At 46.2% G+C, this 16,331-nt stretch overlaps 1 protein-coding gene across 1 annotated transcript in view; it reads right to left on the bottom strand.

Moving 5' to 3' along the window:
• The window catches only part of LOC309362395 (maestro heat-like repeat family member 5), a 63,524-nt gene that overhangs the window by 16,599 nt on the left and 30,594 nt on the right, over positions 1-16,331 (bottom strand). The window contains exons 6-9 of the mRNA XM_081931743.1: positions 5,382-5,498; positions 3,869-3,979; positions 1,345-1,485; positions 116-235 (exon numbers count right to left, since the gene is read on the bottom strand). Of these exons, the coding sequence (XP_081787869.1) occupies positions 116-235; positions 1,345-1,485; positions 3,869-3,979; positions 5,382-5,498 (489 nt within the window). The remainder of the gene's footprint in view (positions 1-115; positions 236-1,344; positions 1,486-3,868; positions 3,980-5,381; positions 5,499-16,331) is intronic.

Here is a 16,331-nt window from a genome sequence, read left to right as displayed (position 1 = left end):
GATGGTCAGAACATGCAACCCAGAGCTAGACCTACACAGCTATTTTTAAGAAAAAATGCTCTGAAAATAAACCCCAGGAGATTCCCCCTCTTTTTTTCTTTTTCTTTTTACTCACTATGATGCAGAAGGTGAGCTCGTCTTTGTGGGGGAAGGTGACATATCCCACATTCGATTGCACAAGCGCCTTGGTTGTTAGAGTTGCTGCCTTCATAAAGCTCTTCTTCAAAGCCTCGTTCTGAAAGGAGAAGGGATTTTATAAAATTGAGTTTGAATCAAAATCACAAGGAAACATAAAGCCACACTGACCCTAACCCTAATTCTAATCCTTACCCTAACACTAACCCAATCCAAAAATTAACCCTAACCCAGAAATGGTCTTGTTAGATAGTTAAATTCATGGTAAATTGCTGTTTTAGGGTTTCTTTTAAAAAAGTCTGGAAATAATTAATCCATTTTGCATTACTTTCTATGGGAAAGCGTGCCTTGGTTTGGAACGCTTTGGTTTCAGAATGGATTAAGTTTGAGAACCAAGGTACCACTGTAATGCCCCATCTGGTCCTAAGGGTGGAGTCAGTATACACCCCAGTCTACAACCCTTCGGTGGATGAAGCCAGAGACCCTGCCCTAGGGCACAGTCTGAAGGCATGTGGTGCAAGGACCTTGACGGAGCTCAGGAGGTCTGCTCACTGCCTGGATGGTGACCACGGGGGAAATAAAGTCGTATGACAGGAGAAAGGCAGGATATACTGTATTTTTTCGTGTATAAGACACCCCCTATTTTGGGGGACTCCAAATTAAGAAAATGGGGGAAGGATTGCCCAGAGTTGCTGAGCTTTGGGGGGGGGGGAGGATTACCCACAGTTGTTCAGCTATTTGGGGGAGGGGATTCCAAAAATTGCTCACCCGCTGGACCTATGCTGCCACTCACACACGTCGCAAAACCCACCTATTGTCTGTCCCTCACCGGCAGAAACCGCCAATCACCTTCCCAATTGCTCACCCGCTGGACCTATGCTGCCACTCACACACGTCGCAAAACCCACCTATTGTCTGTCCCTCACCGGCAGAAACCGCCAATCACCTTCCCAATTTCCGCAGCGACAGCCAGTCAACACCACCCCTGCCGCAGCCACCAATAACGTGCACAATAGCCGCTGACTATCTCCGGCTTGCAGCGGCAACCAATCCCACGTCCCCCCTATGCACTATCTGTGTATAAGATGACCCTCATTTTTAAACATAATTTTTTAATAATAATAAAAAGCACCTCGTCTTATACACGGAAAAGTATGGTATAGCTGAGAGAACAAACAACATGAGTCCATGTGATAATCAGAGCCATACCTTCCTGCTGTTCTGGAATTGGAAGAGGAGCTCCTCTGTGATAAGGTCTATATAAAAGGGGAGCTCATCCTGCTGTGCCCCGAATGCCATTTGCCCGCAGCAAAGGATGACGGTGATACTAGCATTCGTCTTGCTAGTATTCTGGAGGGAAAGGATGGGGAAAGTGAGTTTGGGAACCTTAAGTGCAATTGGAGACAAATCACCGTTTAGTTGGGACCTTTTAGCAGCTGGGAAAATATTAGTAGTCAGTAAGTTGTTGTGCGAAAGGTGGAGGGCACAAGGAGAAGGGGACAAGCTCTCTAAGCTACCAGCATGAGTTTGACCAAGCTGCGGGAGGCAGTGGAAGACAGGAGTGCCTGGCGTGCTCTGGTCCAGGGGGTCACGAAGAGACGGACACGACTAAACGACTAAGCAACAACAACAAGTTGTTGTGCAGACTTACAAATTTTGTATTTTTTTTTCCTCCAGGAAACTCAAACTGCTGGCAGGCCAGGGCTCACCCACCCTATATATGTGCATCAGATTCTTCCTGCCTAAATGTAGAGCCTAACATTTGACTCTATTGAATTTCATTTTGTTAGTTTGGGCCCAGTTCTCCAATCTGTTAAGGTTATCTTGAATTCCGATTCTGTCTTCTGTGGCATTGGCTACCCTTCCCAGTTTGGTGTCATCTGCAAATTTGATGAGCATCCCCTCAATTCCTTCATCCAAGTCATTTATTTTAAAAAAACGTGGAACAACAACGGGTCCAGGACAGAACCCTGTGACACCCCACTGGTCACTTTTTCCCCAGGATGACGAGGAACCATGAAGGTGTTCTCTTTGGGTTCGGTCAGTCAACCAGGGAGAAAGTGCAGGACAGTGTAGGGTAGACTGACCACTGGTGCTCTTTTCCATGGGAGCTGCTTTTTTAAAATTAAAATGAACCGGGTGGATCTGCTCATCTTCTCCATAGTGAGGGTTGGGAAATTTCCTTGGTCATTTCCCAACTCAGAGCAAAAATCCAGGGGTACCACACTCCTGGGTTTCATTTCTCTTGGATGGCAGAGCACAAGAGAGTTCAGGGCTGCGTTCAGATGTAACAATAAACCAGAGGGCATCAACATAGGTTGGCCTCTAGCTCACATCAGCCTCAGCCAGCATGGCCAGTGGTCAGGAGGGATGGGAGTTGCAGTCTGTAGCATCTGAAGGGCCCCATTTTGGTTACCTCTGTGATAAACTATGGTTTATTATTGTGTGAATGAGCCTTGGACTCATTGGCTCCTGCTCCCTTCTCCTCTAGCACAGTTGCAAAACGGATACCAGAAGCTTGAGGGAAGTTAACTGAAAGTGGAAGGAAAAGGTTCTGATCTCCTTCCAGTTGGGATGGAGAATTGGAGAGTCGGGGGCACATGACCCCAAGGCCCCCTCAGGTTATGGAACTGTTAGATCCGCACGCAGTTAGTATGCCTTTGTAATAATTCGCTTAATTGACAAATACATGGAGGTGAACACAGAGAGTGACACTCAACTATGCTTTGCTTCAAGTAGACCTGTCGAAATGAATGAGCCTAACTTAGTCATCTTCATTAAATTCAATGGGTCTACTCTAGAACATAGTTGAATGGGGCCAGCAGGCACTCCCGTAAGCAGAAGAACCCTTGCACGAGAGCAACTTGGGCAGCTGCCCTGCCCCGGGATGCAGCTGAAACCTCTCCCCTCTTTCTCTCTGCCTCTCCCAGCCTGCCGCCTGCCTTCTCTCTTGGGTTCTGCTCCCTCCCCTCAGTTGGAGAGGTGTCCCCTCTTCCAAACTCTAAGAGGTTCTTCATTCAAAGCTTTCTGACAGCAGAACACTCTCCCTTGGGAGGTTGTGGACTCTCCTTCGTTGGAGGTTGGATGGCCATCTCTCAGGGATGCTTGAGCTGAGGTTCCTGCATCGGAGGGGGTTGGACTAGATGACCCTTGGGGGTCCCCCATTAGCTTCCACTATTGAAGAAATGCCAACCAACCATCTGACAACCAACCTAAAAACAGGGGTCAGTGTACTTTGGGGGATGACCAATGGTTTCTAACGAATCGGTTTGACTGACTGACTGAGCCACGGGATCAGATCAGATCTAGGATCTGGAGCCACAGAGACAGGACTGCTGGAGCCCACTTCAGAAGGATGACTGACACATACCCACAGAGGAAGCTGTCTGGCTTCCATACTGAGAGGATGAGCAGATCCAATTGCCTTTTTGAAATGGTAAGGATCCCATCCCTTGAAAAAGAGCATATTTGGAAATGGGGCAGGATTCGTTCTTTTCCAACACAGCTCTGTTTTACTAGATCAGAGGAACCCAGAGGCTGCTTCATGTGCTTTGGTGTGGATGTAAATAGCCGCTAAGGATCCAATTTGCCAGGACCTTTGTCTAACCATTGGCCATGCTGTCAGGGGTTGATGGGAGTTCCAATTCAAAACACACGGATGGGGAAGGGGCACCAGGCTGGGGATGGCTGACCTACACTCTTGCTGCGCTCCTTCCTCACTTCACACCCTTACCTCAGACGTCTCAGTCATCCTTGCAATGGCTGCGCGGCCAAAATCCCGCACTGCCATCAGCGCCTGGGAAATATGGGTGCTTGAAGCCACACCGATAGCCTCAGAAATTCCCTAGGGAGAATGAGGCATGTCAAACATATCGTTTTCTTGATTGCAATTAGTGATAATAAAAATAATAATAAATTTTATTTATAGCCCGCCCTCCCCAGCCAAAGCCGGGCTTAGGGCAGCTAACAACAATAAAATAGTACAACATTCTAAAAACATTTCATTATAAAAATTAATTAAAATCAATTAAAATGAAATTGATGGCAACCATTAAGCTAAGCTGATCATGAGGGATGGAGGATAAATGTGATTCTGTAAGCAGATTGCTGCAAAATGTGGGGAACCAAATTTAAGAATGGAGAAATGAGACACTTAGAGAACCAATTTGAACAGATCCTTTCATCCCGGATAATAATAGGGGTGGTTTGAAGAACGATATGTCTGTGGATTCTGATGTGAACTGACCAGACGACACCTCCCAGACTCATGTGCAGCTTGCAACGCAAGGATGCCTTGCATTCTGACATTTGCAAATCTTGTATACAGTTCTTGGCTTCCTTAAACACCCAACCACATTAAAATGCATCATTTATTACCTGGAAGTATTTGTAACCCACCCCTCCCCCAAAGGCGCCAGAGCAGGAATATGCACCATCTAAACCAGGCCAGGGTGCTCCAATTTCTCATACCAAGTGGGCCACAAGAGTAGTTCAGCACAGAACCTGTGGACCACACACTGACTTGTCGTGTGGGAGAGGGGAGCAAGGCCAAAATTTGACACACACGCCCCGGCCCGCATGCTGCCTTCCCAAAGGTAGGCAGGTGAGGCGCTGGGTTTTGGGAAGGAGGCACGAGGCTCTGGTGGGACCTAGCACCTTCCCACCTTCTTGCCAAAGGTGGCAAAGAGCTAACTGAGTACTCTAGGACCCTGACATATCACACCTGCCTCCTTCCCCAAGCCCAGCACCTCCTTACCCAGCTTTGGGAAGGCGGTGCAAGGTCTACAGGTGTGTAGGGGTGCCTCCAAGGTTGCTGAGGGCTGCCAAGAAAGGCATTGAGGGCCACTTGTTGGCTGCTCTGATCTAACCCAAAACTAAACAAATCTGCCCAGATATCTGAATGCTGAAAAGCGGTTCCTCCTGTAAGGGGCTTTGAGGGGGTGACTGGGTAGGCACAAAATCCTTGGAGGAAGGAAGGTCACGAGCAGAGACCAATCCGGAAATCAGGACAGAGGGCTGGTGGGGTCTGTGGGGTAATGTCAGGGACTGGCTGGATGAATAAGAGTGGGGGACCCTGGTTTGTGGTGGTGGGACACTGGGGAGCAGCCTGGGGAGGCGCTTGAAGCAGGAGGTTTCAGAAGGAGGAGGCTCTTCCAGGACACGGCTGGAGGTGGAGAGTCTCCGTGTGAGCACAGTCCCAGTCCCGCTGGCTCTCCTCCCCCCTGACATCCCACACATTCACTCACCTCTCTGTCTGCTTCCTCTTCGAGAGGCAACGTCAGGACTAAGTGCAGGTACTGGTGGACTGTCTCTGCGCTCCTGGAATCCCGCAGCTTGAGTCCATAGTATCTATAGAGGGCGTTCTAAGGGTTGGGGAAGGTTTGGGTGAGTCACAGGGAGGAGACCCCACCAGCTACATCAACTGCTTTTGGAAAACCAAAGAATTTCCATTTTAACGTCTGAAAATGTCGGGTAATACTGAATAATAATAATAGATTGCAAGTACTAGGCAATTGTTTTAATGGTTTGTGTCAGGGAACTGCCATCGGAGCCGAGTGGAGAGGTAAGGCTCCCCAATGATGCCGGAGAGGGAACTAGCAAGGAGAGAGAGAGAGCTTCCGCTGGGGAAGGAAACCAAGGTGACACCAGGAAGAAAGGAGAGGCTGAGAGTACTTCGGAGGGAAGGATCTGAGACTCTTCCAGTGACATCAGTGGGGAGAGTGCAGGACCACCGCTTGGCACGCCCACTCTGCGCAGAAGGCTTCCGCGCAGAGAAGCGAGGCGGAGACTTGCTCTTAAGGAATTCTTATGTTGGAAGAAGTTCAGGAAACGCCCACTGACGGATTCTGCCAGTGACTGAGACAGTTGCGCTGTTAGGGCTGTCAAACCGGGGAAAGGTTCAGCTATACAACCAGCTTGGAGCAGTTTGGAATTTACGCACAAGCAACCCCAATTCCCATTACAGTTTGTATGCAATTTTATCCATCTTCTGAATTCCCAAGTCATGTTACAACTCTTTAAAGGTAAAGGTAAAGGGACCCCTGACAATTAAGTCCAGTCGCAAACGACTCTGGGCTTAAAGCTCATCTCGCTTTAAGGCCGAGGGAGCCGGCATTTGTCCGCTTCCGCAGACAGTTTCTCCAGGTCATGTGGCCAGCATGACTAAGCCGCTTCTGGCGAAACCAGAGCAGCACACGGAAACGCCGTTTACCTTCCAGCCGGAGCAGTACTGGCTTTGGCTGGGGAGGGTGGGATATAAATAAATTATTACTATTATTATTATTATTTACTTGCACTGTGTGCTTTTGAACTGCTTGGTGGGTAGGAGCTGGGACCGAACAACGGGAGCTCACCCTGTCACAGGGATTCGAACCGCCGACCTTCCAATTGGCAAGCCCAAGTGGCACAGTGGTTTAACTCACTATTACAACTCTTTAGTTAGTTTAGTCTTTAGTTAGTTTAGTCCCTATTACAACTCTTTAGTACTCCTCATTTGGGGAATTTGAAAGTTGACAAGTTCAGCATGTCCTAATTGCTCTGCCTCCACTGTTGGAGGCAGGAATGCTTCTGAATACCAGTTGCTGGAAACCACAGGAAGGGGAGAGGGCTCTGTGTTTGAATTCTGCTTTCCAGTTTCCCATGGGCATCTGGTTGGCCACTGTGAGATAAGGATGCTGGACTGTGCAGGCTGCTGGTCTAACCCAGCAGCCTCGTCTTTCATTCTCATGACACACTTTTGTCCTGGATACGCTGACCCTAGGCTCTTCCCGCTTTTTAAGAGAACTAATACCTGCACCCACAGCCTCTTACGGGTTTTCCCACCCTCCCCCCATGACTGAAATTGGGAGAGGGTGTTCTCTTTTGTGGCACCCCACAGTAATGTGATTGGCTGTCACTGGTTTAAAAGGGAAGCCTGTCCAATAGTGGTGGAGTGGGGTAGATGAGTGTGGAGTCTTCTTTTGCCCCCAGGAGCAGGTACTCTGTCTGATTATATGAACTGCTTCTGTAGATATTTGTATATATATTTAGCTCACAATAATGAATACTGCACTAAAGAACCTGGGACTCTGGGCATTCTGCTAAAAGCGCCGCAAGGAATTCATGACAGGGTTATGGGCCCAGCACGCTTCCGCTGCGCATGAGTACAGGTGGCAGTTATCTAGCCGTGGGTGCTGGAGGGGAGCTGCAGGGATGGAGCAGTCCAGAGCTGGCGTGTTGCTGGAGAAGCTGACGGCCCCAGGCAGGATCTGGTCAGTCCGCATGCAACACTTCCTCAAGCGTGAGGGCCTGTGGAAAGTGGTGGAAGATCCACCGCAGCCCCCTGAGGAGGATGAAAAGGATGAGAAAGCCTTGGCTACGATCATCCTTGGAGTGGACGACAGCCAGCTAATCTATGTAGCTGATAAGGTGACGGCAAGTGAGGTGTGGAATGTGCTCAAGGCTGTCCATGTGCGAGAGACAGCTGGCTCGCTGATAACACTGACCAGGAGAACGTACCAGTGTCAGAAGACACCGGAGGACTCCCTGGTGAACCACCTAAAATTCCTAACAGGCTGTTTCCAGGAGCTAGTCTTAAGAGGGAGGCCTGTGGGGGAAGAGGACAAAGTCTTTATAGTCCTGAGTTCCCTTGATGACAGCTATAATATGCTGGTCAATTCCCTCGAGTCGGTAGAGACTGATAAGCTGACTCTGGAATACGTTACCGGACGGTTGTATGCAGAGGAGAACAGGCATTCAGAGTGAAAGATGACCTCAGCCCAGCTGCTGGAGCATCCCAGAGGGAACAACAGCCGGGAAGAGCAGAGGTGTCGGGAGCAGGAGAAAAAACCAGGAGGAGCTGCTGCAGACCAGCTGGTGGTCAACAAAGTAAAAAGGTGTTTTTGCTGCAAGTCCAGTGGACATCTGCTTCGGGACTGCCCGAGGAAACAACAAAAACAGCAGAAGCACAGGAGGCAGCAGAGAGAGTCTAACGCTTGGGTGTCTGCAGATGGCCAAGAAAATGAAGAGCTGTGGGTTCTGGACAGCGGAGCTTCTCAAACTTTTTGTAAAAGAAAAGCATTGCTAACTGATGCTAGGGCTTCAAACAAAACCATGTAAGTCTTGCCTCAGGCCAGAAAGCTAATATAGCCTGTGAGGGGGAGATTGTGTTCCCACAGCTGGGACACACATTCAGGAATGTGTTGTGTGTGCCTAGTTTGCAAAACAATCTCCTGAGTATTCCTGACTTAGCAAAAGCAGGCTTTGAAGTAAACTTTGTGGGAGATCAGTGCCAGATAAAGCAAAATGGGGCAGTATTGGCAAATGCTAACCTTAGAACTAATATGTATGTACTGCAGTGTGAGTCTAAGGTTGTGAATGTGCAAAATGTCCCGACCCATGATATGTGTATTCATATGCTGCACAGGCGTCTGGTCATGCCAGCTTTAAGGTGCTGAACAAAACATTGGAGTTGTGTGGGGTGATGAAAAACATTAAAAGTTGTGATAATTACTTAGACTGCAATATCTGCAAGGAGGTTAAAAGCAGGGCTTGCCCAGTAGCAAGAGCAAGCCAGAGAGAAACAAAACAAAAAAAACAACCACTGGAGTTGGATCATGCTGATGTAACTGGTCCTTTTCCACCAATCGTCTCCTGCAACAAGTATTGTTTGATCCTAGTGGATGACTATTCTAGATTTGGCTGGGTCTATCCATTAAAGCAAAAATCTGATGTTGCCCAAACTTTGAAGTTCTGGGTAAGAAGGATAGAAAGACAACTTGGCCAAAAGGTGTGCTCTATTCAGACAGACAGGGGAGGAGAATTTATGGCAAGCTCCCTAAGAAACTGGTTGCGATCCCAAGGGATTAAACATAGGCTTACCAATGTGGCGACTCCTCAGGAGAATGGAGAGCAGAGCGTAGGAGAGGTGTCTTGCAGACACAATTGAAAGCATTGTTGGCAGATGCAAATCTTCCAATTAAATACAGGGCTGAGAGTATTAAGACAGTGAATTATATTGGAAATTGTTTGTGGTCTATAAGATTCTCTATAACAAAAGTCCCAGTTTGCAACATTTGAGAATCTTTGCGACAAAGGCATGGGTTGACATACCTATAAAAAACCCGAAGAAAAGGTGGGAAAAGGGCACAGCAGTTGCTATTTCTTGGGTATGAAAGCGGTACGAAAGCCTACAGGTTTGAAGATGATAAAAATCTTTTGAGTTATAGTTGGTCAGCCAGCTTTAATGAGCAAAGAAATTGGCCCAAGATACATGCAAACCTGCTGCCAGAAAAAGTTTTACTGCCAAGTGTACCTGATAAGGCCGTTGAAAGAAAGCTAAGAATTGGCAGCTCTCCCAGAGAAATTGAAAGGGAGGAGGTAAAGACTGAGCATTTTTCTCCAGCTGCTAGCATGGAGCGGGGGGGGGGGGAGAAAGTGCAACAGGGACAGGAGGAGGTAAATCTCCAGAGTCAATCCACCCCAAAAGCAGTCCTGAAGGTAGCCCAGGGGGTGAGATTAATGAACCAAGGAGGTCTGAAAGAAGTAATAAAGGCCAACCTCCAGCCCGTTATGGGTTCCCAGCCACCATAAACCAGGTTTGTGTAACTGAGCCAGCAAACTTTGAAGAAGTGCAAGAGTTACCTACTCTAGAGAAAGAGGTGTGATTAATGGCAATGCAGGCAGAGTATAACTCTCTGCTAAATAACAATGTGTTTGTACCTACTGAGGAGATTTCACCCCTCCCATATCCAAGAATCTGCTGATGTTCTCTGCTGATTCTCCAGAGAGGAGGGGGCGGTTTTTGCTCTCTATTTATTCCTCTCCAGCCTCACATCAAAGTGTCGGAGAGAGAGACTGAGTGTTAGAGAGAGATCGTGTGTATAGATAAGGTTGCTGCTAAGAGCAGCTGCAGACACTCAGTGCAGTTCAGCATTCATTTTCGTTTAGACCTCATTTAGCTCCATATATAGTTCTGTATTATAGTTGTAGATAGAATAAAGAAGATATTCTACAGAGCTGTTCTCCGAGTCGTTTATGCTCTGCTGTACTCTGCTATACTCTGCTGTGCGACGACTGTCTTCTTGTGGAAGTGAATCTGGTGCTCACAACTGAAAGCTGTGAGTCCACAGCACTTTGACCTGTTCCTGTACAGAAGGTGGTCTCTGGAAGTGCTACCCAGCTCGCCTAGCTCAGTTGGGGCTGAAGTGGATGAGTCTAGTTGGTGACACTGGCTCAAGGGCAATGCTGACACCTACAGAATTGCCTGAAGGTAAAAAGCCCATAAGCTGTAAGTGGGTTTTTAAAGTGAAAAAGCTGGCTGATGGTAGTTGTCAGAGGAAAGCCAGGCTGGTTGCAAGGGGCTTTACACAAAGGAAAATGATACATTATGATGAAGTGTTTGCCCCAAGAGCAAAGGCTGAAACAGTAAAATCAGTTTTAGCAATGGCAAGTCTGAGGGGGTTAAAAGTTAATCATTTTGATGTTGCCTCAGCATATCTAAATGCTCCTATTGACACTGAGGTGTATTTACAGCAAATACCAGGTTATGAGCTGGAAAAAGACAGCATGGTGTTAAAGCTGCAAAGGGCACTATATGGTTTACACCAAAGTGCACGTCTATGGCGTGAATGCATAGATACAACTTTGAAAAAGATGGGATTCAAACAAAGCCTGGCTGATTCCTGTTTATATTCAGCAATGGTGCAAGGAAGTGTTTGTTATTTACTTCTGTATGTTGATGATATCTGTCTAATAACAACTGCACTAAAACAAGGGTCTTGGTTTATAAACAGCCTAGGTAACAAATACAAACTGAAGTATTTGGGAGAGATTCAGAATTACTTAGGAGTAGAGGTTCAGAGAAATGAAGAGGGCGTCTACTCTCTGAGTCAGAAGGAAAAAATCGAAAAGTTACTGAAGACATATGAAATGGAGAGGGCAAATGAGGTTGACACTCCCATAACTAAACAGTACAAAAATGAACCAGAAGGACAAAAATGTGAGAATGCAACTGTGTTTCATTCTTTGTTAGGTTTCCTGTTATATTTAAGTTGCTGGACGAGACCCGACATAACATTGGCAGTGCACATGTTAAGCCAAAGAAGTGCAGACCTGGCTCAGAGAGATTGGGTAGCGCTTAAAAGAACCCAAAGGTATCTGAAAGGCACAAAAGATTACAAACTGGTGCTGGATACAGGATATGATCAGCAGATTTCTAAGGATTACCAGATTTCTAAGGATCTCCTTAACGTTAAAAAATTTTTAGCGATAACAAACGGGCTGCTCCTGACCCTAGTGGATAATTTCAAACAACATGTGAGCGCTTCAGACCAGAATACAAATCCCCTAGCCAGCCCGGATCCACCACTCCCCAGCAAACCCCGGAGGAAAAAAGCTGAGCCTAAGATGAAGAAAAGCAAAAATATGAAAAACCTAAGGCGGCTTAAGACAACTCACCGTACCTGTAAAAAATATTGGCAGAAGCTCTTTAACCTTCTTCCATCCCTTTCTACAAGTGGAACAAACAAATCCAACTCGAGTGCCATCAAAGAGACACGTAAAGTAGATACACCCATAAAAGAATCTAAATCAAGTTTTGAAGAATCAACACCGAGCTGGGACAAAGGAACTAATCCATCTACAGTTATACCGCCCCAGAGTCCTCTTATGGCCAGCACAGAATCTGTAGACAGAGGTGAGCAGGCGACCCAAACTATTGAGGGGAACCACTCCTCCCAAGCTCGACAGATGTTGTGTCCCAAAAGAGAATGGAGTTTAGTCCTAATCCCACAAAAGCTTGTCTTTGCTAATTACCCCAAACCGCCTAGATTTTATGCAGGGTTGGACCGTATAGACCACTTTTTGTCCATTATAAGTGGCATTTTACCGGGGGTAGTAAAAGCAACTGACATAGCCGCTATAGAGTATCTACATCAAGATGATTGCTCGGTACGAGCATTGATTACTTTTTTAGACCATAATCTGGCCAGTTTCATTTTTAGAGCTAAAAACCTATTCAAAAAAGAAAGAATAGTCCTATTAAGAATATTTGAAAATAGAGCACCTGCAACCTCTCTGATGGGGCCCAAGAGCATAGGAATGGAAGTTCACAAAAGGGAAAAAACCAACCACCAAAACCATCGAAATAGAAAGCATAAGTTCCAGCAGGATCATCTCCATCAAACAGTACCAAATGAAAAAAAGGAAGCCCCACATCCAACTGGCGTCTGGCCTCTCACGTGTGATAGTGAGGACTCCGCTTTGGAGGAAGAACTCTCGCTGATAAAGCGATTCTGGTCACTGCATTCTCCAGCTCAAACTGAGATCCTGAAAAGACTTGATTTACTTCGAAGCAGACTAGAAAAAAAGGATGAGCTAGAGGCGTTTTTAGAGCCTCTCGAATCTACCTACCCGTCTGCCCTGACTATTGTGTGTGGAGACTTCAACGCTCGTATAGGAACAGATGACAACAGTCTATACACTCATTTCAACCAATTTATGGACCCTGAAGAACAGACGGATATTGGTGCGACACGACTGTCCAAAGATAGTAGAAGTAATTTCCCAGGTCTCTGCTTAGTGCAGGCTGCCAGACGGAGGGAACTGCTGATATTAAACGGCAATATAGAGGGGGACCGCCCCGGGGAATATACCCATTTCTCCAAGGCTGGGGGAAGCGTTATAGATTATATCTTAATCTCAAGATTTGCTCACAGCTTTGTAAGGAAGTTCCAAGTGGGCCACAATACTCTGAGTGATCACCTACCTCTAATTTTAGAGCTTGCAGGTCGGCCTTTTGACTATTCTATTGCCGAGCCACAATATATACCTTCTGTAAATTTGGATATACCTGCCCCCAAAAGACTCAAATGGTCCCCAATACTGAATGAAAATCTAACCCTCCTTCTTCAGTCAGTGGAGTTAAAGCTTATTCGCTCCGCTATTGTATCAGGCAATTCAGTAGATGCGATTATGGAACGCTTTAAATTACTTTTGGAAAGATTGAAACCCCATTTAACAACAGTGATACATAGCTCCGCTACAAAGAGGGCAAAGGACGGAGCTAGCTGGTTTGACCTGGAGTGCAGGCAAACAAGGAGACAAACGAGAACAGCCTACCAGAGATACAGGAAATCAGGGACTGCCCTCCTACTTAATGCTTATATTTATCTGAGACGGTCTTACAAACAATTACTAAGGAGAAAGAAACTGGAAGCTGAAAGAGCCGCATGGCACAGTTTGGTTAAGGCATCGCACGAGAAAGATACTACTTGCTTTTGGCGAACCATATCTGGTCTACTGGACCAGGAGCGTACTAATTCCATCTGTACAGTGGAACCAATGGAGTGGTTGCGCCATTTTCAATCTTTGTTCTATGACCAGGAAGCCCAACATTACAAACTATGCATTCAATTGGAGGACCTACCTCATTGGCCACCAGTAACTGCAAAGGAAGTTGAGAATTTAATCGCACAATTAAAGAACAACAAGGCCCCAGGGAATGATTACATCCCTGCCGAACTTCTGAAGTCCAACATTGGCTGGTGGGCCCCCCTGCTGGCGTCTTTATTTTCTTGGATCGACTCAACGGGTTTACTCCCAGATGGTTGGACTGAGGCAATAATTATCCCAATCTATAAAAAAGGACCCATGACAGACCCGGCGAGTTATAGACCAATCAGCCTTCTGCCTATACCCAGCAAACTATATGCCAAACATCTTTATATCAAGCTAACTAGCTGGCTGGAAACTGAAGCTATTCTAGCGGAAGAGCAAGCGGGTTTCAGGCAAGGCAGATCCACCATAGACCATTGCTTCACCCTAGCCTATTTAATTGACAAATATGCCAAAAAATCCCGTGGGGTGTTATATGCAGCCTTTATCGATCTAAAGGCTGCTTTCGATTCAATTCCACGTGTAAGACTCTGGGATAAATTGAGCACATCAAGTATAGACAAAAGACTATTATTTCTGATCAGCTGTTTATATAAAGACACGGTGATGCATGTAAGAACTTCGTTAAATGGCCATCTTATAGGACCAGTTCCTGTCAGTAAGGGGGTCAAGCAAGGTTGCATCCTGGCCCCAGTTCTATTCAACATCTACATCAATGATATGGTTAACTGTTTGTCATCTCCGGACTTCCACGCCCCCAAACTGGCTGACAAATCAATATCAGTGCTTTTGTATGCTGATGATGCGATACTCCTATCTCGAACAAGAATAGGCTTAAATAGGCTCATAGGTGAATTTTCAGCATACTGTAGGAGAGAGCAACTTGCAATAAACTATCAGAAAACCAAAATTATGGTTTTTGCAAGGAAACACAGACAGTACAGCTGGAGGATGGATAACCAGACAATTGAACAGGTTAAAGCCTTCAAATATCTGGGTATCGTTTTCCAGTCGACCGGGTCCTGGGATGTCCATCAAAAATGTGCCAAAGAAAAAGCAGCTCAAAGTATCAAGATGCTGTCCCGCTTCTTTTACACGAAGGGGGGCAGATACATCCCAGCAGCCCTTGAAGTTTTTCAAGCAAAACCTCTGGCGCAGTTACTGTACGGGGCACAAATCTGGACGGGGAACCACTGCTCCAGTCTTGAAACTGTGCAGTCTAAATTTCTAAGGCAGATATTCGGCGTCCCCTCCTGTGTTCCAAACGCAGCATTACGACTCGAGGCCTGCCTTCCATCTGTGGAAACTCGGACCTGGCAGAGAACATTCAACTATTGGCTTCGTCTTAATCTGAATCCACCTGGTCTACTGCCTCTAGTAATGCAAGACCCTCACAAAAGCAAGTGGTTCAAAACTGTGCATCAAAAACTCCTTACATGCGGTCTGCATTCACAGTCCCTACTATCAATGGGCCTCATTAAAGCAAAGAGTCTAATAGGCCAGCGCCTGAAAGACATTGAACGACAAAACAACCTGATTATCTTAAAGAAACTGTGCCCATGGTATACCTACTTTCCCCCTTCTCATTTTGACTCTCCAGCTTCATATTTGTTTAAACTAACCATCCCAAAATACAGACGTGCCTTTACATTGGCTAGATGGGATGTTCTTCCCTCTGCTGTACTCGAAGGTCGTTACCAAAAGACTCCATTTGAAAAACGACTTTGCCCATGTGGAGATGGTAACACGGAAACAGTGTCCCACGTCCTTCTATCTTGCCCCCTTTACAAAGACCTAAGGAATGAGATTATTACTCCACTCATTCTCTCCAACCCCGGCCGTTCACCAGACATTACACTGTATTTTCTATTATCTGATACGGATAGTCAGATAACAGAGAAGGTCGCGAGGTACATCGAGAGAGCTGCGAAATTGAGGGCCACCATCTGAGTGACAGACTTGTTCATCTGACGGACCTCCTTTTGCTTGTTCTTTTCTTCCTTTTATCCCTATTTTCACTTTTAACTCTTGTATAGCTGTGGCCTGTTGGCTTTGCTAATAAAGTTTTGATTTGATCTGATTTGATCAGCAAGTGTATGAATATACTGATGCCAGCTGGGGAGACAGAGAAAATGGAAAGTCTACCACTGGCTATGCCATATATATTGGAAATGCCCTGGTTCAGTGGAAATCCCAGAAACAAACATTTGTTGCCACAAGTACTTGTGAAGCAGAGTACTCAGCCATAAGCGAATGTGTGTCACAAGTAGAGTGGTTTGCTTGCCTAACAAAAGAGCTTGGAATACGTTCTGAAATGCCAATCTCTGTGCTCAGTGACAACATGGCTGCACAACAGCTTGCTAACCAACAGAACTTTAAGAGCAAGAGCAAACATATTGCTATAAGATACGGAAATGTGAAAAATGCTTTGGAAAGAAATGTGTTCAAGGTACAGCACTGTAACACAAAATGTAATGTGGCAGATTTGTATACAAAATGTTTGGATGCTCCTAAATTTCGAGACCTAAGAGAATTATTAGGTCTCAAGCCTTTGACTTAAGGAGGAGTGTTGGGATTCACAGGATGCTGTGCAAGTAAGTCTGCAGGCTTCAGTTTGCAACAGGCTGATGTGAAGGAATGGGTTTCCCAAACCCAAAACTGACTGTGAAGGCAGTACCAAAATCCCTATTTTTCCTTAGCTAAAATCCATTAACTTGAGCTCTGAGTCAATGTATAAACAAAAACCCGGCTGTGCTCGAAGCTCTCTCCCTTATCAGTCTGTGGCGGCAATGAGTGACCTTGCCAAGTTCCAGTAGAGCAGG

This window comes from Podarcis melisellensis (assembly GCF_964234715.1).
Source record: "Podarcis melisellensis genome assembly, contig: HAP1_SCAFFOLD_104, whole genome shotgun sequence".
Lineage (NCBI taxonomy): Eukaryota > Metazoa > Chordata > Lepidosauria > Squamata > Lacertidae > Podarcis > Podarcis melisellensis.
Note: the sequence above shows the minus strand (reverse complement) of the source record. Positions and strands in the feature narration are given on the sequence as shown.